At 40.1% G+C, this 27,405-nt stretch overlaps 1 protein-coding gene across 1 annotated transcript in view; it reads right to left on the reverse strand.

Moving 5' to 3' along the window:
* Nucleotides 1-4,809: 4,809 nt before the first annotated feature.
* TBX18 (T-box transcription factor 18) overlaps nucleotides 4,810-27,405 on the reverse strand; it is a 76,039-nt gene continuing 53,443 nt past the window's right edge. The window contains exons 7-8 of the mRNA XM_068279387.1: nucleotides 12,437-12,531; nucleotides 4,810-5,846 (exon numbers count right to left, since the gene is read on the reverse strand). Of these exons, the coding sequence (XP_068135488.1) occupies nucleotides 5,128-5,846; nucleotides 12,437-12,531 (814 nt within the window). The 3' untranslated portion in view covers nucleotides 4,810-5,127. The remainder of the gene's footprint in view (nucleotides 5,847-12,436; nucleotides 12,532-27,405) is intronic.

A 27,405-nucleotide genomic window follows, 5' to 3' on the forward strand; every position in this document is an offset into this window, starting at 1 on the left:
TTTGTAAAACAACTTAAAGTGATCTCAGCACTGATTTTATAAAATATATAAAATGAACATTCCCCAAAGGGAGATTCATAAATAGTGTGGGCTTTTGAGGGGTGGCAAGCATTACTCACCTTCAGTGGACTGCTCCCTCGCCCCCCGTAACCCCACCCTGTCTTTATGTGCTCCACCACCTTCTCCATTCAAAGTTGCAGAGGTTTCAACTTTCAGGCACCCGCAGCGGTAGAGCATGACACCACAATGCCTGTTGGGAGATGTAGTCCTTCATTGTGATGTTCATACAACCCATGGCTAGCAGATATACTCACATTAAAGTACTATATCTCCCAGCAAGCATTGCAGTGGACAGGGACAGACACTACTGACATGGCCACATCAAACTGCAACACCTGCTGGTGTGGATGGAGAAGATGGCAGAGTGTATACATATTGCTTAAAGGGGTTCTGTGGGTTTTTTTAGAAAAGAAAACTCTTATATTATTGATACCTATTAGGTTCATACATGCAGAATTGCAATAAAGTGCTAGAACTCAGATAAATACATTGCAAGAGTAACTGCCCTCCTCCCAGGGGTCAATATTCTAGGAGTCCAACAGTCCTCTATAGTGCAAGAGTGCTTCCTCTGTGCCTCAGTGTAGAAACTACTAATAATATGATTGCTAACTGCAGTATGGAGCGAAGCTGCCATTTACAACTAATTTCTATAAATGATATACCACCCACCACCTTCTTAGAACGGAATATATAGTAGAATAATTGCATGATACAGACCACCAAACCTGGTTGTCTAAGGACACCCACTGTGTAAGAGATGTGTAATTGGAGGAAAAGGAACTAGTGATTACCAATATTCAGAGCTCACATAGAAGTGACCTTAACAATCCAGCAGAAATAAAGATCTTGTAACCTCACAAGAGCCGGGCTCTCTCACGTTTTCTGTTTTGGAATTTGTTACACATTTTATTCATGTTAATTTTCTCACTATTATTACCTATTCTGTATGTTGTACCTTTTCTGTATTTTGTACCAACTCTGTATTTTGTATATTGGTGTGTACCAAAGTCTGTATTATTTTGTACCCCATGTTTTGTTTCTTACTTTGTACAGCACCACGGAATATGTTGCGGCTTTATAAATCAATAATAATAATAATAAAAAAGAAGAGCTAATGCAGCGACTAGAAGAAGGACTCATGTAGGCCCCATAGGTCCAAGAGCAGCCTCTGCACATCCTATTGTCTCTGTAGTGATGACTTATTGCCTTGAAATGGAAATACTGCTCATACAAATATTGAAATAGTTGTCTCATAATTAGCACCTCCTTTAGAACAAACTGACATTAAACTGCAAAAACATTTTTAACCGCTGTATATTTTTCAATATAATGTGTTACCTAATTAAACTGAACAATTATATTCACTTTGTATGAGTTTATTTGGTTGGATATCAAGTTTTATGCTATTTGCAACAAACTTGGAAAATGTGTAAATCACTGGCCATCATTGTAACTATTATCTTCTTCATAAGGGGTGAATTAAGATGCTCAATGAATGCTAACACTAAAAAATGCAATTAGCACTAGCACTTACCTGTAGCACTTAAAGAGGCACTCCAGTGAAAATAATGTCATAAAAAATGCTTCATTTTTACTATAATTATATATAAATGATTTAGTCAATGTTCCCCATTGTAAAATCTTTCCTCTCCCTGATTTACATTATCACATGGTGAAATTTTTACCGCTGGCAGGTGATGTCAGTGGAAGGATGCTGCTTGCTTTTTGGAAACAGCTGTTATTTCCCACAATGCAACAAGACTCCCACAGTGTGACGTCAGAACCATGGTCCTGACATCACACTGTGTCTCAGTAGAGGTAGGGTTCTGTGTGAGAATAAGTTTAGGCTAGGTCCTAGTAAATTACCTGTAAAGATTACCAATATTTTACTATTAGAATTGAGTAGAAGAATATTGGTAATTTTACCGATATTCTACTAGTTGCTATATCCGGTGCCCTTTTCTCTGGGCTCCTTTTTTTTACATGTACAGTAGGTATATGTAGCTCTTATCCCATTCCAGGTGCATCATCTTCTTGTACAGCAGCCTTTTTCCTCCATGTACTGCTGCCTTGTGTGGCAGCTCCTCTCCTCAGAGTGATGCACACCTCATTTCCAGCCTTCCTATTCCATTGCAGCCTCCTATTTTTATGCATCAAACCCTAGATCACTTTGTAGGGTCAGTAATGTTCTCCACTGATTTCTAACCTTAGTAAATAAACAGTGGTGCTCAGCAAGATTTCGGATATCCGAACTACCCAGATAATCCAAACTTATTCCACTATACGAACTTTGAATAGCAATTCGGATATTTTTTAAAATCCAAATAGACTATCCGAGCAATCTCGGATTTCCCATCTGAAATCCGAAATTCGGGCGGATAGTTAGTTCAGATATCCAAGCCGAAGCCAAAATCACCTTCAATGGCAAAAATCCCTTTCAAAGGCATGCAGGCCGAGAGAGGGACAGAGGGAGAGAGGGAGAGAGGGACAGAGGGAGAGAGAGAGAGAGAGAGAGAGAGAGACCTCCGAATGGAGTTTTTGCTATTTCAAGAGACTTTTGGAAGCATTTTAAGCCATTTTCAGGTCACTTCCTGTTTTCTTCGGCTATCCCAATCCGGCCGGATACTAAACTTGGATATCCGACACGGATCGGATATCTGGGTATCCGGATCCGAATTAGATCCAGATAGTGAAAAGTGGTATCCGAGCAGCACTGTAAATAAACACCGAAGCTTATAAAAAGCAATTGCAGTCTAAAGACCTTCAATTCTTAACAGTCATTCACTGTAACCATACAGAAGTAACCAGCAACAATTATGACACTTTGGGAATAGCCAGGAAAAAAGTTGCTGAAACAACAAAAAGAAACAAGGGACTGTATGCAATTCACTTTTTCACCCGAGTTTTCTCCTAGGTGTTATTTTCACAACTTGTAAATAAAATATCATTTAACCTCTAGCCGACCACGTCACGGCAATGGGCATGACTGCCACGGCAGCCCCAGGACCGCCTAACGCTGATCGGCGCAAGGTCCTGGGGGAGTGTTTTGCAGGAGATTGCTCTGCTCCGTCATCAGCCTCCCAGCGGCAATCACTGCTAGGAAACTGTTAGATGGTGAAGCCACCGTCTATTTACACGGTACAGCAGCACTGTGATTTATGACAGCGCTGTACTGGGGACAGCCGTATGACACGCCTGTCCTCCTGACACCCACAGGAGTGATCGGTTGTCATAGGCTGATGCCTATGACAGCTGATCATGGTGATTGCTTGGCGGGGGAAGGACGAGCCTTCTATAAAAAATTTAAAAAAAAAATGTATTACAAAAATAAAGATAAATAAATAAACATGCCAGCGGGGTTCAGACCCCACCAACAGCTCTGTTGGTGGGCAGAAAAGGGGGTGGTTACTTGTGTGCTGAGTTGTGCGGCCCTGCAGCGAGCCCTTAAAGCTGCAGTGGCCTAATTAGTGAAAAATGGCCTGGTCACTAGGGGGGTTTGAGCCCGGTGTCCTTAAGTGGTTAAACCACCAGCAAGCAAACGAGATATTCAAAATAATTTTGACAGTACATCTCCACCTACTTTTTAATACTTTTTCCATTGCAAAATGCTAAAAGTTATTTTAAATTAAAGATGAAAAATTATCTCCTAGGAGAAAACTCAAGAGAAAAAGTGAATTGCATATGGCCCAAGGTGTACAAGCCCATAAATGTAAACCATTATTATTTGCACATTTGTAAAACAAATTGCATTGGCTAGCATGTGGTAGATCATTTATTGGAGCACATCAGTTAACATCCGGAAAATGACACTTCTTGACAAGGCCAGCCGTGCAGTAGTTTAATAGAAAACTCATGGACTGTAAATTAAAGTGTGGGGTTAATTGATCAAAATGGCTCTTCCAAACACCTGTCTACATGCTCCACTCCTTTGTCATGATCCTAACAAGTAGATGTAGCATGAAAAGGCAAAGAGACATTTTCAAATCAGATGCTCCATTGGCATCTGCCTGCTTCAAACTGGGTTGACAGTGTACAGGTTAAACTACACCACTGACTATGGCATGAATTAGGGGTGTCTGGTGTAGCAAGGCATCTCCAGAGATCTACAAGCAAACCTGGAGCTTTAAATATTGTCCAATAGGTAGTAAATGTTTGCAACTCTCACCTGTTTCAAATTTGAATATAGGGGATTTTGAAAGGTTAGTAAATAATTAAATGTGTGATTGAAATTTTATGCAGGCAATCACAATGAAAACTTAAACAAATTCACTATGATCCAATATGATCAAATCTAGGTGAGACTAGTAACATCTTACTACTTAATAGCAGATACTTTTTAAAAATCCAGTCCAGGATTGGTGGGTCACTTATAATACCTCCAGTGGAGATCTTCGGAGATGATTTATTATACAGCCTTTAGCATCCTGATGTCCATCAGTCCAACAGACGTTGTTGTGAGCATGTCTCTTATATTGTTGTATGTGAAATTTGTTTGAACCATTTGCAAATAAAACTGCTTTGTGGCTTCTTACTTGGTTTCAGTTTCAGTAATGCATGCAACTGCACTTAGAAAGGTCCTCTTCCAGACTGAAACAACTTGAAATCAACAAAAAGTTCAGTTCTTCACAAATTCAGAATGGTGCATGACATTTTTTTTCAATATTTTCTTTCCAGATTTAGTCAGGAATTCTTTTTAGCTGCTGTATGTTGCATTAGTTATGAGAGTATGGCTTACACCGTATATTTCAAGTACATATTCAATTAAATAAGACTTGAAAGTTGTTGGCTAAGTAAGTGGTTGTGCTTTTTTGTTATTTATTCTGTGCTTAAGCAAAATACAAGAAGTACAAAACTTACAAAAGGAAACAATAAAACAAAATAGTTAACAGCAAGTTAGTGCATAGTTTTTTGTAATATATATGTATATATCTACATATGTACAGACAGAATTAACATGGCTTAAAGTTCAGTTCTAAAAAGGAACTCAATTGTCAAACAATATTATGATAGAACCATTTAAAAGTTCTGTTCTGAAAAAAATAACTTTTTCATACGCAACACACATGGTCAAACCATATGTGCAGATACTTGAGACGCTGACAGCCCAAGACTTCCTAAGCCTCTGGAGTCAAAGAAGTTTTGCTGTCCAGCACCACCAAGAAGGTGAACACCATCTACAGAAGAAAGAATTTGTCGGTCAGTCATGGTTCCACTCGGAGAAGACCCCAAAAAACTTCCCTGAGATGAGACAATTTTTTCAGGACTAGAAGCTAGTTTAGGAGAAGTAGAAAAGTTATATCCATACAGAGCACATGGGCTATGTAATCTGAAAGCATTGTAAGAACTTTGGTGTGGCTGGCCATTGTTAAATGCATTGCTTGTTGGGGAAGGCATGATATACTGGAGCTGAGGAGACATTCCTGAAATCTGCATAGATAAGCTTGTTTGTGGACATCCAAAGCTGTCATTGTCAGCTCCCGTCATAGACATATTTACTGTGGTGCTGTTTGCCATTCCTACATAGGAAGGGGTCCTTGGGCTCACAAAGGGTTCACTGGTTGAGTTGGCTAGTCTGTTATAAGTTTCAGCAAGTGATGTGCTATATCTGTTAAGTGCAAGGCTGGAGCGGCCACAGGTTGAATAATCTGCTGGAGTAAGACCACAAAGTTGGCTTGTGTTGGCTCCAAGGTGGAAAGCAGGCGATGAGCATGGGGAACCTGATAGCAGATGAGGATGAGTGGCTGCAGGTCCAGGTCCAGACAGCAAAGATGAAGTACCAGTATTACCTAAAACATATACACATATAAAATGAATTACTATAGTTATCATCATGATTGTTAGTGGCTGCAAAGTACAAGCATAAATAATTGTATAACTAAGCATTACAAAACTTTCCTGCAGCTGAGATGAGGCATGAGGGTATTTGATCTTGAATATTTTTTTAAATGGCTAAAATAAATTATTACTTTGGATTTAATTAGTGCACTTTGAGTCCGATGGGAGAAAAGCGCTATAGAAATGTTATTGTTATTTTTAGTGCCAGCATCTTCTGGTGCTGTACAATAGAGAATACAAGCAATTACAAAACAATTTGATACAGATAAATGTGGGCACTGTTGTCATTTTATTGATTCCAAAACCTTTATAGCTAATTGTTGGAACTCAAATTGGCTTGATAAGCTTAGTGACACCTGACCTACATACACAGGTGAATCCAATTATGAAAAAGAGTATTTAAGGGGGCCAATTGTAAGTTTCCCTCCTCTTTTAATTTTCTCTAAAGAGTAGCAACATGGAGGTATCAAAACAACTCTCAAATGACCTGAAGACAAAGATTGGTCAACAACATAGTTTAGGGGAAGGACACAGAAAGCTATCTCAGGACAGTTCAGCTGTCTGTTTCCACAGTTAGGAATATATTGAGGACATGGAAGCCCACAGGCTCAGTTCAAGTTAAGGATCGAAGTGGCAGACCAAGAAAAATCTCGGATAAACAGAAGCGATGAATGGTGAGAACAGTCAACCCACAGACCAGCACCAAAGACCTACAACATCATCTTGCTGCAGATGGAGTCACTGTGCATAATTCAATGATTCAACACATTTTACACAAGAAGATGCTGTATGCAGAGGAAGCCTTTTCTCCGCCCACAGCACAAACAGAGCCGTTTGAGGTATGCTAAAGCACATTTGGACAAGCCAGCTTTATTTTGAAATAAGGTGCTGTGGACTAATGAAACTAAAATTTAAAACAACACAGCATTCGAAGAAAAACACCTGCTACCTAAAGTAAAATATGGTGGTTGTTCCATCATGCTGTGGGGCTGTATGGCCCGTGCAGGGACTGAGAATCTTGTCAAAGTTGAGGGACGCATGGATTCCATTCAGTATCAGCGGATTCTGGAGACCAATGTCTGGATGTTTCAACAAGACAACGACCCTAAACACCGCTCAAAATCCACTAAGGCATTCATGCAGAGGAACAAGTACAACGTTCTGGAATGGCCATCTCAGTCCCCAGAACTGAATATAATTGAAAATCTGTGGTGTGAGTTAAAGAGAGCTGTCCATGCTCGGAAGCCATCAAACCTGAATGAACTAGAGATGTTTTGTAAAGAGGAATGGTCCAAAATACCTTCAACCAGAATCCAGACTCTCATTGGAACCTACAGGAAGCGTTTAGAGGCTGTAATTTCTGCAAAAGGAGGATCTACTAAATATTGATTTCATTTTTTTTTGTGGTGCCCAAATTTATGCGCCTGCCTAATTTTGTTTAAACAATTATTGCACACTTTCTGTAAAACTAATAAACTTAATTTCACTTCCCAAATATCACTGTGTGTGTCTCCTGTATGATATATTTAACTGACATTTTTTATCATAACAACCAAAAATTTATACAGGAAAATTAAGACGATTAACAAGGTTGCCCAAACTTTTGCATCCCACTGTAAAGGGGATACTCCCAGGCTAAACACTGATTGCTAGTTTTCCCTTACTCTTCAGTGTGTTGGGGTCAGAATGTATAACTCTGGACTGTGAAGTCTTGTACCAAGGAACCAATATATATGTTATGGCCTGATCCTGAAGTTACAATACATAGTCAAGGGTCAGCAGAAAGTCGTAACATTAGATCAGTCCGAAACACATCAGTGAAGCACTAAATGGGGCTTATTTTTATTGGGCCAGAGATCAATCAAGCGGAACCACAAGATCCACTGTCCATTGGTCACTTGAACAGCAGAGTGGCCACCCGGACCCTAACTGAACGCACACTCTACCAGAGGCAATAAGACAGGTGTGTGGCTATGTGCACCTGTTCAACCTCTGGGAATGCTGTGGCAAGCAGCACAGGAAGCTAGCTGTTTAAAGAAAACCCGAGGTGATTTGTGAAATAATATTAGGGCACAGAGGCATATTGTGTGTCCTTCTATAGTGCCTCCAGCCCCCCCCTGCTCTGCTGCCCCCCCCCCCTCCCCCCCCACACACACACAGATTGTTGCTAGCCTGGTATTTACCTTCAGGCTGCCACTCACCACCACTCACCTGCATCCTGTATAGCACGGCTCCCCACCTGTGTCCCTTCCCTCCCTGCCTCTGTAAGCCGATTGGAGGAAGCTTACAGAGGCGGGAAGGGACACAGGCAGGGAGCCGTGCTATACAGGAGGCGGGGGAGTGGCGGTGAGTGGCAGCCTGAAGGTAAATACCAGGCTAGCGACAATCTGCGTGTCGCTAGCCTGGCACTTTTTATAAGAGGGAACAGCAGAGCGCGGGTGGGGGGGGGCTGGTGGCACTATAGAAGGACACAGAGGCTGGTCACAATACACACAATATGCCTCTGTGTCCTAATATGATTTCACAAATCCACCTCGGGTTCTCTTTAAGCTGATTCTTGGAAGACCTAGAGTCACTGCAGGAATGCTGTCGAGGTGAGTGTATAACAAGACATATGTATAAAAAAAATGTGCAGATTTTGGTATAAAACTACCAGAGCAAGTCAGTAATGTGAGGCAGTGTAAAAACAAACTCCAAAAAGAATCCTGATGAGTCCCTTATCTTTATTGCCTCTCATAAAACTGCAGCCTGATGTAGCTTCTGGGAAACTGACCATTGATAAAGCCAAAAGCGATAGACAGAACATGTTTCCTGTCATATTTAATAACACCTTATTCATTCAAATTAGTTATATAAAGCAGACACAGAGAAGCATCAGAAAGGTCAAATGATTTACACAATAAACATAACTATGCTGCAAATCCGAGGAGCTCAGAAAGACACTTTAGAACATGAACTGTTTCCCTGTTCACTTCATCTAAACCATGCACAGCTGCAGAAGTGCAATAGCTTGCACTTTTTGGCATCTGCTGCGGGCAGTGTAGTGTTCTTTAACATTCATAAATCACCCTCAGTGGTAAAATAAATTCCTAAGATATATGTTAAATGAATTCCTATAAAAGTAAAGTGCAAACTGGTGTTTAAATAACAGTGATTTATAATGGCATACTAAAACTGACAAATTTTAACACAAAATTGAATTTACTCAGCACTAATTACATTTTATATTAGATTGTATGTTTGTTAGTTTTTGTTTTTTGCATCTTACATTAGATGTACACAGTAATTCTGATAATCAAGAAATTATAGCCAATAATCCAATTATAAAAAACTGATCAGAACATTTACTTATACAGCTTTTTTTCTTTGAGTACCGTATATACTCGATTATAAGCAGACCTGTGTAAGCTGATATATTGCTTGCACACTCCGCTCCACAAGCCAGAGGACACAGGTAGTCTTGACCAGCTCACTCTGCACACCATGTTGCAGGGGATGCTGGATACGGACACAGCAGGGAGCCAGCTACCAAGAAACAGCTCCTCTGCCAGTAACAAAACCTGCTACACCATCCATTCTGCTCCTCTGGCTCACACATAAGCTGAGGGGGGAACTTTTCAACACATTTTTTTGTGCTGAAAAATTAGGCTTATACACGAGTATATAAGGTATGTATACATATAGTTATTCCCTACCATATAATATATCTCTGTATGGTCTAATATCACCCAGGCTATAACCTATCAGTTAATATCCCTCAATACAGATTTTTAATAATGTCTTCAAAAACCATAAATATGTTATTAAAATCTGAATAAAATATCTAAAAATTGTTATTCTCTTACACGTTCTACAACAAGTTTTAGAGCAATAATTTTTCATTAAATTAATATCGATACACATAATTAAAAAAAAAAATGTTTAAAGCATATTTTCAATTTTTGCAACATTTTGAATTTTTTAAATATGTAATGCTGGATATTATTTTTAAATACTGGTATGTTATAATGCATAAACTATGTCTTTTAGTTTCTATGTATCTGCAGTTCGTAAACCATTGGTTCTTAATTTATGAACTACTTTAAGTTGAGTCACAGATGCTGAGTACCACCTATTAATGTCATGGGCCTTTGCTCTCATATATTAAAATAGTGGTATCAGTTGAAAATGGCGCCTGAGCTGTCTGTGTAAAAAGGGCACCACCATAGAATGTTATTTGCCTCAAATCGGAGTTATAAGGTGGTGAAAAGGGTGCCTTAGTTTTTTTCTCCGTCTATAAAAGGGAGCCGGATATAGCCAAAATTAAAAATTGGTTATATTAGCAGGTGCTTAAATTTGGTCATATCAGTTAGTTTTGTTATATTGGTTCAACATAACATATATGTTTGACATGAAATACTGCGAAGATTAGGTGCCACAATAGGGGGTGATTGGGTTAGGCATCACCTGGGGGGGTCTTAGGGTTAGGCACCAACAGGGGGTGTCTTAGGGTTAGTTACCACCAGGGGGGTCTTAAGGTTAGGCACCACCAGGAGAGTGTTCTGTGTGAGAGTAGGGAGTAGGGAGAAGTTAGGTCAAAGTAATCACTTTCTCAGCTATATCACTTTTCTCAGCTATATCACTTTTCTCGGCTATATTCGGCGCCCTTTTAGAACCAAACTGAATTTTCTCAGCTATATCTGGCACCTTATCACTTTTCTCGGCTATATCCAGCATCCTTTTATAACCAAAAGTATTTTTTTGCTATATCCAGCACTCTTTTATAATGGAACTAAATTTTCTCAGCTATATCCAGCACCCTTTCATAATCAAATTTACTTTTCTTGGCAACATCAGATGCCCTTTTCACATGAATGAAAAATAACGCATCCTTGGTGCAACTTTTAACTTGCTGAGCATGTGCAAATCTGAAGTCTGAGTCTAAAATAAGCTAACTTACCCTCATAAACTCATAAATAGGCATATTCTAGTAAATATGGATATTAAACTAAAACAGGGCAATGCATTACAATACACGTGCATGGGTGGGGAGACATATGCAAGCACCTAAGTATTCACAAGCATCTTGCATTTAACTTATTATTACACTAAAATGTATTTTAAAAATACACACTGATTTTTCTACAAATATATTTTTTTTAAAAATTCTGAAAAAAAATAATTCAGGGTTAGGTGTTTGACCAAGATTTTCTTAAAAGAGAAATCAATTCATGCACAGAATGAAAAGAAATTGAAAAAAAACTAAATTTGCCAGCAATGCAAGGTAATGACATGCCACATAGCTGTGGTTTGAGCTCTATGTACCATGTAGAATCACTCTTGTTTTGCCATAGTGTTAATTCAATCAGGCCCATTGTGTTAAATATTAAAGTTATATGGCCACAGCTAATTCATATTGTTTTATTTGTAAATTAGTTGGTGGCACAACATGGCAGTTCCGACTATTTACTAAACATATCAATTTAAGTCCACCTGTGCAAAAGTTAGTTGCTAGTGTTGATCATTAGGGGAATGTTATCACTGTATTGATGTTAATACAATTTACTTTGCTATTAAAATTATTATTAATATGATTTAAATGTTCAGCATTTCTTAATAAAATGACCAAAGAACACAAAAATGTAAAAAAAAATGGAACTTTCCTTTAATGTAAGCAACTTTTGCAAGATGGGCTTTAAACTTTACTAGGTCTAAGATGGGTATATATTTATTTTTCTGAAAATAAAGTACACAGGGCCAGATTAAGTAAACTTTTCTCCTGTTTTTTTTTTTCCTCACAAGAAATGTTTTCACATTTAGTCAACAAAAATAATTTCAACTCCCAGCAAGCTAAAAAATAAAAAAAAATAAGTTATTCCAACTGAACTTTGATATTTTCCCACTTTCTTTTTATTAAGTAAATTTTTTTATTTACTTAGAACTGAAAAGGTATTTTTTAGATAGCATGAGAAAATGTCTCTTGAGAGAAAACCTTATTGAATCAATGCCTAGATTCTAGGGTCTGGGCTGCTTTTGCAGTTCACAAGTGCGCTATTATCTAGCATATTTGCTATTGTTGACTAGTAAAGTGCAGTGCAGGTCAGCTCTTTCCCTGCAGAACAGCAAAAAGGCACACAGTGATAAATGTAAATTCCTTGATGTAAAAAAAAAAAAATCATAGCAGGTCAACAAAACCTTATAAACATTCACTTATTTTATGAAGACGTTGCTTACAAAGGGTCTACATTTGTATAAAGCAGAAGAAAAACTTCGAGATGTGGTTGAAAAGGAAATGTTATTTTGTGATTGTATGAAGCTGTATGCATTTTTGGAGAGGATTAAAAGTTATAAAATGAATACAACATATGAAAAAATATGAACTTTTAAAGAAATATTGAGGTGTCACTTAGACACACTAGTTTTCTAAAACTAATGAGAAATAAGGTTTTGCTTTAAATGTTTACAGTACAAGCCTGTACATTTAAAATGACAATGAATTATATGATTTGGAAAACAGGATTTGCAAATGAAAGTATTATAATAAAATGGAGAAGAAGTGTACCTTGTTTTGGTATGCCAGGTATATCCTCAAATGTTAATGTCCTCAAAGAAGGTCTCCAGAAGGCATAAGATTCCACCAGGGCTTCCAAACCCATCCTAAAAAAATATATATATTATTTGTCAGTAAAGTGTAAAATAAAGTAATTTTGGGAATAAAAAAAACTTAACAGTAAAAAAAATAGGTAATACTGCATGCACATTCAAAGGGGGTATTAAACTTTAAATTTAACAGCCACCTGTAAATTATCGTCCTTAAAGAAAAATCAAACAGGGTGACAAAAGACATTTTGCCCCAACTTTTTTTAACAAGAGAAAATAAACTTTGTTGCTAATTATAAACTTCTTCAGTTACTTTATTGTAAGCTATTTGTTTTTTTTATGTAATGCTAGTTTGAGAACCACCTTCTAACTATCAAGCTGTATTATGCCAAACTTTTTTGAAATCACAGATATTATACAGGCAACAGCTATAAAGTGTTTATTAGCTGAGGCTGGCAAAAAAAAGCCTTTATTTTCAGCAGTAACCCAGACTTTTCACTTCTAGTTAAATAGGAGATAAAAAGCTACCTCCTAGAGAAGTATAGCCTGGGTGATAATTTATACAAGATGCCTTCCAACAATTTCCACATTTTATCACCGGTTTAATTTATGCAATCAAGTGGCCACATTTATTTAATGAAATACTTACAATTATTTAAAGGGTTGAAATTGTTTTCCCTTCCTGATTTAACATTTTATAGGGTCAGACTCAAACTTTTGCAAAAGAATGGAACTTTATTCTCACCACATAAATTTGCTTTCACTTTGGTAATATTCTCCAGGATATCTTTTAACAGCCTAAGCTGCTGATTTCTATTAAATAAACCCTGCAACTATATATGTCTTTAAGGAGGTTGAAATTCTATATATAAAACCAAATTGCATTATACTTAAAAGAATGTATTAGCTGGTAAAATTATTAAGACTTCTAACAAGTAAATTAACACATATTATCATAATGCTTTTGTTTTTAGAAGAGTGTGACATCTTGACTTTTGCATTTTGTATTAGCTTTAGTAATCTAATTGTACTGAACCTGTTTTTCTACTTATAATTGCTAAAATTAAAGAATTTACAATCCCAAACTTTTATGTGAAGATTCACTGCACAAAAGCTTTTAAAACATACAGACATGTAAAATATGTTTATGTTGAAATAAATACTATATTTTTATTTGTGATAGAAGTAAAGAAATGTTACAATAACAATAACACTTCTATAGCGCTTTTCTCCCATAGGACTCAAAATGCTTAGCCTCTCAGATTCAGTAGTTGGTAGTAGGATGAAGTATTCCCACAACATAAATTATATTTCTTCAAATTCCACACTGAACAAGTAAGTTTTCAGTGTGGATTTAAACACGTTCAGAGATGGAGCTGTCATGATCTGCAGCATGACAGAAGGCTCTGGGAGCAAAAGTTTCCAGGTGGACTCTGGGTATGACTAGATTATTATGTTATCTTATATTATGCTATGTTGCCTCTCCATTAACTGTATAAATAATACAGTGGGTTGCAAAAGTATTCGGCCCCCTTGAAGTTTTCCACATTTTGTCACATTACTGCCACAAACATACATCAATTTTATTGGAATTCCACGTGAAAGAACAATGCAAAGTGGTGTACATGTGAGAAGAAGATTGAAAATCATACATCATTCCAAAACATTTTTTTATAAATAACTGCAAAGTGGTGTGTGCGTAATTATTCGGCCCCCTGAGTCAATACTTTGTAGAACCACCTTTTGCTGCAATTACAGCTGCCTGTCTTTTAGGGTATGTCTCTACCAGCTTTGCACATCTAGAGACTGAAATCCTTGCCCATTCTTCTTTGCAAAACCGCTCCAGCTCAGTCAGATTAGATGGACAGTGTTTGTGAACATCAGTTTTCAGATCTTGCCACAGATTCTCGATTGGATTTAGATCTGGACTTTGACTGGGCCATTCTAACACATAGATATGTTTTGTTTTAAACCATTCCATAGTTGCCCTGGCTTTATGTTTAGGGTTGTTGTCCTGCTGGAAGTTGAACCTCCGCCCCAGTCTCAAGTCTTGTGCAGTCTCCAAGAGGTTTTCTTCCAAGTCTGTATTTGGCTCCATCCATCTTCTCATCAACTCTGACCAGCTTCCATGTCCCTGCTGAAGAGATGCACCCCCCGAGCATGATGCTGCCACCACCATATTTGACAGTGTGGATGGTGTGTTCAGAGTGATGTGCAGTGTTAGTTTTCCGCCACACATAGTGTTTTGCATTTTGGCCAAAAAGTTCCATTTTGGTCTCATCTGACCAGAGCACCTTCTTCCACATGTTTGCTGTGTCCCCAACATGGCTTGTGGCAAACTGCAAAAGGGACTTCTTATGCTTTCTGTTAACAATGCCTTTCTCCTTGCCATTCTTCCATAAAGGCCAACCTTGTACAGTGCATGACTAATAGTTGTCCTATGGACAGAGTCTCCCACCTGAGCTGTAGATCTCTGCAGCTCGTCCAGAGTCACCATGGGCCTCTTGACTGCATTTCTGATCAGCGCTCTCCTTGTTCGGCCTGTGAGTTTAGGTAGATGGCCTTGTCTTGGTCGGTTTACAGTTGTGCCATACTCCTTCCATTTCTGAATGATCGCTTGAACAGTGCTCCGTGGCATGTTCAAGGATTTGGAAATCTTTTTGTAGCCTAAGCCTGCTTTAAATTTCTCAATAACTTGATCCCTGACCTGTCTGGTGTGTTCTTTGGACTTCACAGTGTTGTTGCTCGCAATATTCTCTTAGACGACCTCTGAGGCCCTCACAGAGCAGCTGTATTTGTACTGACATTAGATTACACACAGGTGCACTCTATTTAGTCATTAGCACTCATCAGGCAATGTCTATAGGCAACTGACTGCACTCAGATCAAAGGGGGCTGAATAATTATGCACACCCCACTTTGCAGTTATTTATTTGTAAAAAATGTTTGGAATCATGTATGATTTTCGTTCCACTTCTCATGTGTACACCACTTTGTGTTGGTCTTTCATGTGGAATTCCAATAAAATGATTCATGTTTGTGGCAGTAATATGACAAAATGTGGAAAACTTCAAGGGGGTCGAATACTTTTGCAACCCACTGTATATAGATTGATTATTCAATGAGAACCCTGACTCCCTACACCTTCCCCTTCCTTCACCCCACCCTCCTATGGTTGACATGCAAAACACCCTTCTGTACTATTCCTACTGGTAGTTTAAAGACAAAACCCTGCCCACTCCTTTACCCTCCTCTTCCCGTGGTCAAGTGGAAAATTTACAAGGCACAAAATAGATATGGGAGGTTAATAATAGTGCCACTGCCAGCAAGGGTCTGGACAGTAAACTGTTCATATTGTCAGTAAAGGAACTATTTGTTCTCAAATCAAACAAAAAACACACCAGAAGGTAGTGGTGTGCTAGAGTGTATATGTCTTTCTAAAGAAAAGCCCTGATGTCCTGCTTACAAGAGCTCTGATATCCTGCTTAACCCTGTTTGCAGGAAGTGACATAACTACAGATTACAAGACACAGTTGGAAATGGAAAACAGCCAAGCTTAGCGCTCTCTGAGAACAGCCTCTAAATACTGTGCACTCTGACAATGTAAGTATGGGGCACTATAGCAGCCCTTTTCACATGTACAAACCCCAGCAGTCTGTTTCCCTTTTCTATTACCAGATCTCATATGTCCAGTGGCTTTGGTGGTGGAGGAGTAAAATTAAATCAATTCAATGTTTAATGTTCCTCTTAAAGCATGGCAGTGGTCCAACAGGGAACTAACAGGAAATAAATCTCTCCAGTGTGCTTGTCCTTGGAAAAAATTTGTATACATAGTATAGCTGAACTCTGCTACTGAAATGGGATTGACTACTTCAACTGATGTGTATGCATTTAACAACTTACCCAGAGCATAATCTGGAAGGCATCCCTAAGTCATGCTTTTGCCCTATTGCCCCTGACATCAATGGAAATGGGAATGGGAAAAATGTATTTTTTAAGAGAAAATTGAATCAGCACCATATAAAAATAACACTTTATTAGTCCTTTAGTAGCAGCATACAGTATGATTTCTTTAGATCCAATACAAATATGCAGCTCATAAGTAAACTATGCTGAGTTCTAATGAATATCAGATTTGGTCCTCATAAAACTATCCCAGTGTTGTCCGTAAAGAAAACCTGAACTGAAAAGTAAAAGTCAAAATAAACATACACAAGTCATACTTACCTCCCGTGTAGTCTACTCCTCAATCTCTTTCTCCTCTCCTGTGTTCTGTATGTCCACTGTGATCAAGGGAATTCTCCGTCCTCCATTTTGAAAATGGCCATTACCTCATAACAGCTTTCTGGTCAGCACACTGTTAAACTGTAACATCGTCCACTTGAGCCATAGGGAAACATGGACATTACCAGGCATATCAGTTGTCCACTCAGCTATAACTGACAGCAACTGATATATAACTGACAGCAACTGATATATTTCAGTTCTGACAAAATGTTGTCAGAACTGGAAGGGACCATTGTCATAAGGAAATGGTGAGCTTCTGAGAGGAACTGATGGCAAGGTAACTATGTAATGTTCATTTGAAGTTACCTCATGTGTTTATTTTAAATAATTTTACTCAGTACAGGTTCTCTTTAACTGATGATGATGAGGTGACAGTCATGCTTGCTCTAACAGGGGAATCTTACCAAAATGTTGCCTCATCAGTGCAGATGAGACTGGAATTGGTGATATGTTTATGCTGACTAAATTTGATATTAATTGGAACTCAGAATACTGCACTTAATAATCTGTATGTTTTTTTTGGAACTGAAGAAATTGAATTTTATGGAGCTATTGAAGGATTAATAATGAGCTATTTTTATTCGGTGCTGGTCCTATTTTCCAACAAAAAAATAATGACTCATTGATTTAAAACTGGAGCAGTTTCAAGGATGAAAAGGATGTGTTCAGTTTTATTTGAAGCTTTGTGCAGATTTCTGAAACAGTGATAAACACATAGAGGTGTGAATTCTAATTCTGGGAAGTCTTGTACAGGAAGCCAAATCGTGTTGCCATGGTTTCCATCAAGCTCCCTATAGAGACAGAGTAGTTGCAAACTGTAGTTAAAATGACATATTAATGACAACATTTAGGGCCTGTTTCCACTACACGCAGAATGGATGCAGAATGGATGCAGAAAAACTGACTCCAATGAATGACAATGGGCCTGTTTCCACTAAACACGATTTTTCTGATGCAGATTTTCCCATAGGCATTCATTGGAGTCAGTTTTTATGCATCCATTCTGCATCCAATCTGCGTGTAGTGGAAACAGGCCCTAAGTTATAAAATGGCTCCTGCAGTAATGTTATGTTATATCTATTTTTATAGAGTTGCCCTTTTAATTTATTTGCCAACACAAGCTTTCAAGAAATGTAACCATAAATGTATTAAATACAATTTAACACAGTGCAAAACCAGCAAATGTTAAAGAACAAATTATATACTGTATAAAACGGTATATAAAAAGCATTCTAAATCTTTTCTCAGTTTAATTATAACATCTGTTGTCTTTTTTATTTAATAGCAGTGGTAATAATCAGTAGCTATTAAAATCATTATAATGTATTTTTATTTTGAGGTCAATTGAGAAAAACTTTACATTAATAGATACAGTCGTCAACTTAGGCCCGGTTCACATTAGCGGTGGCCGTCCGGAATCGCCGTGCCGGAGCCGGACCGCTTGCAGAATGGACGGAACGGACGCACGGCAATAGCAATGAAAGCCTATGCGTCCGTTCACATGCGTCCGTTCTGCCGGACCGGAGCCGGACCGGATCCGGACCGGATCCGGACTCCGGCGTCCGTTCCAACATGCGCTATTTTTTGGTCCGGCTCCTCCGGCAGCCGTATCCGGGGCGGAGCCGGACTGCACCATCCGGCCAATACAAAGTAATGAGAACCGGAGAGCGCACAACACACTGGCTACAAAAACCGAACGTTCTACCCCACTTCCTATGCATTTTGGATGGGGACCACATGGAGTTCACAGAGTGGGGCAGCAGCGATTTCATGCTGGAGCTCTAGGCAGCAACATGTCTGATATAAGTCTGATAACGAGGAGGCGAACAACAGAGAATTCCCAGGTATACGAAAAATGCCTGGATCCATGGTCCCAACTGCAGTCTCTGTATCCACGGATGGTCTCCACACGTCCACCTGTCTCCAACAATGACCCCAGACCCTTCTGCTGACCTCCCAGACCCCAGGTATTTACAGGTTGTTATCTCCTTAAGAAACCGGATCCGGACCGCAACCGTGTTCACACCGCACGGAAACCGGATGCAAACGGACCGGATCCGGACCGGATCCGGATAGGAACCGTACGGATCAGGTCCGGTCCGGATACGGTGCGGTCCGGACATCCGGTGCGGTTTTGACAAAACCGCAAGTGTGAACGGGGCCTAAATAATTATTGTACATGAATCTCAATCATTAGTATGCAAAAAACAATGGAACAGTAATAAGAATAAAGGGGCTGGACTATTTAAAATGGGGATGGGGCAAAAGGAATAAAGAAAAAAGAGGGGGTAGAGAATATTATTTGGGATCAATTATTATTATTATATATTTAGATAGCGTCGACATCTTCCGCAGCACTGTACAGAGTATACAGTATATAGTCTTGGACTAACTGTCCTTCGAAAGAGCTCATTATCTAGTCCCTACCATAGTCATATGTCTATATTGTGTAGTGTATGTATTGTGGTCTAGGGCCAATTTTTAGGGGAGGGGGCAATTAACTTATCTGTAGGTTTTTGGGGTGTGTGAGGAAATCCACGCAGACATGGGGAGAACATACAAACTCCTTGCAGATATTGACCTGGCTTGACCTGGCTGGAATTCGAACGTAAACCATGCTTTCTTGATATTTAGCAAAACTGACAAACATAAGTTTTAGTGTTATTATATAGTTGCACCACCAAGTAGAACCATAAAATTGACAAGAATGTCAAACAGACAACACCCGCTGTAAAATCAGTGACAACTGTGAGAACATGGGGCACTTGAGAATATAATTTCTGAAATGTTGTTATTCATCAACCAAATGGACAGTAGAGTATCAAAATAATTTCCTAGTGCATTAAGATGCTAGTATAAGTAGGCTGTATCAGCGAATTAGCTGCAGGTTAAGCCATTGCATCACACTCCAGAAATGGATCTCTAGCTTACATGTATGTTACATGAGCAATTGAAAACAAACAGTTCCATAATACGTCACAGTTTTATGTACATGGCTTCGCTGGTTTTCCCTAGTATTCCTGGAAGCATGTTGCTGCTCCAATACAAAGGCCTCTATTAATTAAACTCTTCTCCTGAGTTTTATCACAGGAGAAAATTTTACAACTTACCAATAGCAAGCATGGGTGTCACATGGTCACACCTAATTGACCCACCTACTGAATCTTGAAAAAAAAAAAAGGAAAAGAGCTGTACTACAGTTTAGAAATTGCAGTTCACCCTTAACCACTTGAGGACCACAGTGTTAAACCCCCCTAAAGACCAGGCCATTTTTCTCTAAAAAGGCCACAGCAGCTTTAAGACCTCGATGCAGGGCCGTACAACTCATCACACAAGTGATTCCCCCCTCCCTCCCTTTTCTCCCCTCCAACAGAGCTTTCTGTTGGTGGGGTCTGATTGCTCCCCCAATATTTATTATTATTATTTTTTGCAAATATTTATGTTTTTTTTTAAATAAAAATGTGTATTAATTATTTTTGTGTTCCCCCTCCCTTCCCCTGCCAGCCAATCAGTGTGATTGGCTGTCATAGGATTCAGCCTATGACAGCGGATCACTTTTTTTTCTTCCCAGGGTGAAAGCCGTGTCACATGGCTGTCCCCAGTACAGTGCTGCTGTAGATCGCAGCGCTGTACACTGTTATTAGACGGTGATATCCCCTGGGAGATTGATAATGGAGAGGCGATCGTCTGATCGCCGTTAGGCGGTGCCAGGGCGTCCGCGCCCATCAGCATAACTCGGTCGGCAACTTGTTAAAATAGGTATTCTGCCCAATGTCCAATACACTGGTCTAATATTACATTTGTCTTTACTTATAAACCTGATTGCTATTAGAATGTGCAACGTTTCATTTTTTTTTTCTTTAGGTGACCTTTTAGCGCAAAGGGGAACCGTTTATTTTCTTGTTTTGTACAGAGAACTATATTAGATTAACTTTTAAGAGTAAATTGGTGTCTTCATAGTTTCAACTAATTTTGAAACCCAGTACAAAATGCTTGACTTTACCCAATATCAAGATAACGGCAAGTTATAATGACAATTTTGAGACTGCTATTATTAGACAAAAAAATGAAAAATATAATAAATAGTATTTTTTTTCCATTACTATTATAATTGTTGAATGATTGGTTTTGTGAATTTTGTTAATCACAATATATTATATAAATACAAAAAATAAATAATTTTATATGTCCATTTTTTATTTACTTGATTTGTTTTGTGCAAGGAGTTCACATAAGAAAATACATTTTCATATAACTAAAAGGTATGGAGGAAAAATAAAAAGCTAACCTTTCATCCACCTTAATCTATTTATTGGAAAACGTAGTGCTCAGGAATTAATTCCGTTTTTAAGTCTATTTCTTTGTAGTCCTGAGACTGTAATATCTGTGAAGTAAGGTCCAAGGTCTTAAAGTAGACTAATTCTGAGCCATGATTAAATCACCTCTTAAACTAAACCAGATTTTAGCCTGTCACCCTTTTTCCAGATCAAACAAAAGCCATGAGCTAGAGGGAGAAAACATTCCTTGTTGTAAATGAATAAATACTTTTTTCACAGTGGAAGTAAAGGCAATAAAAAGGCAAAGCAACCCATTTCCTAACAGCAACACATACATGTTAATATTTAATCCCTCTGTGTTGTCATGACAGCAGTTTGTTATAAAGTGAGAAAATAGAATAGTTAAAGCAAAGCAAATGTAGGTATTTATATGAAAATGTCTGACATCTTGTTATTTAGAAGTGTGCAAAATTCCAAATTTGGATAAGTACGCATGCGGAATTGTATTTATTGATAGCACTGATGTAGCATTTGTGCAGATATACTGTAGATATATTCATCTGTAAAGTTATGCACACAATAAATGTTATCGTTGCCAAAATAGTGCTTAGGGATCCCTCTGGGGGACAGCTTAGGAAAGGGAGCTGTACAGAAATGTTGCTTGGCTTCCGACCAGGCAGCATTGTCTGGTCTATGGAGAGTGGAGATGGAATGAACAGCAAGTGAAACCTGGCTCTGGCCGGGAACTTCAAAGGGAGCTCCCACAAGCACAACACTTGTTGGATGAGGATGCTACATCTCGCTGGATCACTAGAGGGGTGGGTAGCAATGTCAGGAGACACCTGTACACACATAAAACTGCCCAATGAGTTCGTTAAGAATTATTGTTTCAGCTATTGGAAACATTATGTGTGTGTAGCTTGACAGTGCTCTACTCTTTACATTCATTTTAGAACTGTAAAAAGTCTAAAATATAAATGCTAATTCAGCATATGAATTGGTATGTAATATTATTTTTATTAAAGAACTTTTAGGTGACTTTTAGGCCTAGTTCACCGTGCTCAGTTGTGTTGCAGAATGATTCTGCATGTCAACTTGCTGACCATACAATTCTATGGGCCTGTTCACAGTACCACATTGTAACTGATCATGTTAATATAACTCGTTGCAGGCAGGCTTGCATCAAAGTCTATGTCCAGTCTCCATTGCAGTTCACACTCACTATACTGTGTGCGTTATGCTATGGACCACTGTGAACCTCTCATAATTTCCTAAAGTTATGGTTTCCATACATTACTTGATTTGTGGTATTGAATTCCATCAGATTTGATCATAATAGTCTAATCAGCCAGAGGTTGATGGTGCAACGTGGTCTCCCGATCATGTTTTTTTCTGGACACAAATCGATAAAAATCTGGCATGCTGAAAGATCTTGCTCAAAAGGGCTTGCCACATGCACAGGGTTAGCTTTGCTCATTTTGAGGATGATTAATAGACCTGATGGACCCCCAGCTGGTGTCTCCGCTGTGTAATGTTTGGGGGTAAACATGCCAGAGAGACTGGCTGGAACAGTCAGCTTCACAGATTTCCAATAGATTTCATGCTGAATCTAATGGTTGAATCTAGTGGCCATCTGCCAGTGTAGGGGCTCCTTTAAACTGATTCTCTCCCTGAATGATAAGAATGGGCAAAGCTACAACAATTAGGGGTAAGCTTGAGTTTTTACCAAAGTTATTTTAACATGAAATTTACAATTTGTACCTGAATTGGATTTTTTTTTTACAAGAATACAGCGGTTCTGGATGCTAGACTGGCTACAGGGGCATAAAGAGATATTTTGCATATTCAGTAGTGGTGCATTGTTGGTAACCACAAATGTTCATTTATAGCTAAATTATTGTAAGGTTCCTTCTGTTTTAAGAAAGTAAATCATACCAAACATTGTTTTTTTAGTAGGAGGGCTTTTTGGTCTCTTTTGGCCCCCTATACTTTCCTGGTGGTTTGGGTCACCCCAAGCTGCTTGTTTACTCTCCAGATTCTCTTAAACGTTTAGTTATGTTACGTACCATAGATAATTGAAACTAACCAACTGTAAATCATTTGTGTTACTGTTTTATTACCTTGTAATTGATATCATGGACTAATTTCATTTACTGCACCAGAGAAGATAATTGTGCTATATAAAATAATAATGTTAACTGGATTTGTATGATCACATAAAAAAAATGGCCACACCCAAAACCCTTTTACAGCTAATGGACTTGTAGCTTGGTGTTATATCAGTCCATGGACTTGTAGCTACTAGCTAGTTAGATCAGTGTTGTTAAGCTGAGGAAATAGATAGGACATTTTTGGGAGTAGTTGGGGCTACTGTACAGCTTTGCTAGATGTTAGGACTTAGGAAAGTGAGGGCCTGTGTTTATTTCTTTGTGATGTTACATTTATTCTACTATATTAACATATTTACAACTGCACCATATTAGACCTGGTGTTGAGCAGTACTGCTGCTTATCTGCATTATATAGCTTCGCACTGGGTCCGGAAAGATATCTGTGGCTCCGTTTTTAAAACCTGATCAAAACCGGAGCCAATGTTAAAAATAGCAGCCGTCTTCACCCAAACAAAAAACAGATCCATCTGCGTTTGCGGGGATCCGTCTTCAAAACCTGAACAGAAGGTCTGGATCTGCTGCATTTTCACGCAACGGATCTGGATCCTGATACACGCAGGGGTAGAGGCAGGCAATAGAAAAACAGATCTCCCTCTACACAGGCAGATTTGGACACAGAAACGGATCCGTTTCTGTGTCACAGCCTGTGGTGGGAGAGGGGGCCGCCATGCTGGAGGGGTATAGCAGGCAGGACACGGGTGGCAGTGGTCAGCAGGGAGGGGAGACGTCCCCCCTCCTCACCTGAGTCCCCCGTCCTGCTACCCCCTCCAGCTACATGCCGCAAAACTTGTTAAAATGTATAGCAGCGGTGAGCAGGGGGTTTCCTCCTCCTTTTACTTCTTCCGCTCGTGGCGTCAGTGCCTGCAATGCCGCCCTCCGAAGTATAGAGGGCGGTATTGCAGGCAGTGACGCGGCAAACGGAGGAAGTGGAGAGAAGGAAAACTCCCTGCTCGCCGCTGCTATACATTGTAACAAGTTTTACGGCATGCAGCTGGAGGGGTAGCGGGGACAGGGGACCCAGGTGAGGGTCCCCTGTTCCCACTGACCGCTGCCATTCCCATCCTGCCTGCTATACCGCTCCAGCATGGTGGCTACCTCTCCCCCCACGGCTGGGCATACGTTTCCACGAACTGGAAATGTATGCTACAAAAATGCATTTCTGGAATACTAAAAAAGTTTAGTAAAACGGATCCGTTTGAAATGGATCCGATCCTGAACGGACCAGTGTGGACCTAGCCTAACTGTTTATCATCATTGTTATTGCTTGGTGCTTTGTTGCTTATATTGCTACATTTTCAATTGCAGGATATTAGACCAGACAATTAGCAGTTGTGCTGATTAATGTGCACAATAAGGGCTTTTTCACAGTGGGACGTTGCATTTGATGCAACGTTAAGGTCACAGAACGTGCCCCTAACGCAACGCATGTTAGTTTTGAAGTTGGACGTTATATTGAACTGCGTTATGCGTCTCTGTGAATGTGGCACATACTTTGTATTGCTGTGCGGTAGACTGCGTTATTCCTTTTTATAACGTGCGACTTTAACGTTGCATTGTGAAAGCAGCCTTAAGCTATAAAATACTTTTACTGCTCATTATAATTGCTTTGTGAATTAAAGTTTATTAAATTACAATTGCAGCATATTAGACCATGTATTGAGCATCAGTGCTGCATAGCCAACACAGCATAACTATGTTGAAAGCTGTTGTGGGTTTTGATTTCTATATGCTCCGAGGATGATTCTACAGCATTTATAGCAAATTAGAACAGGCAGATTGCAGAACAAATACAGTTTTTAGAGTTAGGTCTTGCCCATCATTACAACTTTTCTATAGTTATGAAACAGTTGGTGTTAAAAAAAATAATGCGTGTGACATGACGTCCGTCACGTCACACGCATGCTGCGTGCTGCTAAATCACTGTGTGACAGTCTTGCCACCTTGGCCTGGCCCGCCCAGCTTGCAGTTGCATTAAGTCTGCAGACTGCAGACACAACCAACCGACTCCGTCTGATTGAGCCGAGGACAGGACAGACTCAGAGCAAGGTGGGTACCGTACTACCGTGGTTGACATTCACACATGGGCACTTACTGTGGCATAGGCACTTGGGCAGTGGGGCACGATTCCATTTCAGATCCGATCCTTGAAGCTCCGCCACCCCATCTTAAGTGGTCAAGCAGCCCGCCAAGCGCCGGCCAGAGCCAGTTCCATTGCCAGCAGGCCCGTATCTATTAAGAGGCACCCGTGGGCCGGTGCCATGGGCGGGTCCTCAGAGGGGGGGTGGCCACTGTTTGGTATCATAATTTAAATTATTTTTTATTTAATTTTTTTCCCCGTGACTTTTTTAAAATTATTTGTGTGCGTGTGTGTGTGTGTGTGTGTGTGTGTGGGGGGGGTAATGAGCGCCGCTGCAGCCAGCAGTTATTATCTTTCTGGCAGGACATGTTTTGTCTCTTTGCGCAGCAGCTCCGCCGCCACCATAATTGTATAGTCTAATTAAGGCGCTCTGTAGTGTTGCCGGCCCCTGCTGTCTTGCTGAGAGAGAGATGGGCCACTTGCATGGGCGGGGGGGGGGTTGTGGCATGTTTTACATGAGAGGCTATGCAGTAAATTGGCCTCCTATTCTCTGTCCCCCCACCCCCCTCCCTGATTTCAATGGTCTAGCCGAGCCCGGGAAAAGTCCGGGAGACACATAAAGGAGCCGCTCGCACGAGAAGACTCGAGTCGCTGCTACAGCCCAGCTACCCAGTCCGGCCAGGAGCCAGCTCACCCAGTTACAGCTACAGCCCAGCTACAGCCCACTGCCCGCTCGCCCAGCTACCGATAATTTTCTGCTGAAATGTTACCCACGTTGCGATTATTTTCTGCTGAAATGCTGCATGCATTGCGATTATTTTATGGTGAAATTCTGCCCACATTGTGATTATTTTCTGCTGAAATGATGCCCACATTGCGATTATTTTCTGGGGAAATGCTGCCCACGTTACGATTAATTTCTGGTGAAATGCTGCACACATTGCGATTATTTTATGGTTAAACATTGCTGCATTACGATTATTTTATGGTGAAACGCTGTCCCATTACAATTATTTTATAGTGAAGCGCTGCACCATTACGATTATTTGGCACCTATGGGGGGGCCGCATCCAAATTTTCGCAAGGGGGCCCAGTGATTTCTAGTTATGCCCCTGACTACTACCTAAACTGGGGATACTTATAGACCTGGCTATCTATACTGGGGACACCTATAGTATGTCTATATTGGGGACACCTATAGACCTGGCTACTTATACTGTACTTATACTATTTATTTATATAGAGCCAACATATTATGCAGCACTGTACAGAGTATGTATTGTCTTGTCACTAACTGTCCCTCAGAGGGGCTCACAATCTAATCCCTACCATAGTCATATGTGTATGTATGTATTGTGTAGTGCGGGGGTGCCCAATAGGTTGATCGCAATCTACCAGTAGATCGCGACCGCCTATTTGGTAGATCACGGCCTCTTGGCCGCGTCCAATCACATTTTGCGGCTGGCAGCTGTCCCATCGAATTCTGCTGCCAGCCGCTGGCCAATAGGAAGCAGGGGAGGAGAAAGGAGGCGCGGCTGAAGAGGCCATGATGCGACGTCATGGCTGGAGGCGGCGCCGGGCACGTACGCACGCACGCTGCCTGCCTCATGCAAGCACGCTGCCCGCCGGAGAGCTCCGAGTCCGAGAGGGGAGACCAGACATTGCCGCTGGAGGGAGGTAAGTGTTTGAGCACCCATCCTACGAATGGCACCTATCCCCACCTATGCTAATGGCACCTATCCCCACCTATGATAATGCCACCTATCCCCACCTATGCTAATGGGACCTATCCCCACCTATGCTAAAGGGACCCATCCCCACCTACCTATGCTAAAGGGACCCATCCCCACCTACCTATGCTAAAGGGACCCATCCCCACCTACCTATGCTAAAGGGACCCATCCCCACCTACCTATGCTAAAGGGACCCATCCCCACCTACCTATGCTAAAGGGACCCATCCCCACCTACCTATGCTAAAGGGACCCATCCCCACCTACCTATGCTAAAGGGACCCATCCCCACCTACCTATGCTAGAGGCACCTATCCCTACCTACCTATGCTGACACCCATCCCCACCTACCTATGCTAAAGGGACCCATCCCCACCTACCTATGCTA

Source organism: Hyperolius riggenbachi, chromosome 4, assembly GCF_040937935.1.
Source record: "Hyperolius riggenbachi isolate aHypRig1 chromosome 4, aHypRig1.pri, whole genome shotgun sequence".
Classification (NCBI taxonomy): Eukaryota; Metazoa; Chordata; class Amphibia; order Anura; family Hyperoliidae; genus Hyperolius; species Hyperolius riggenbachi.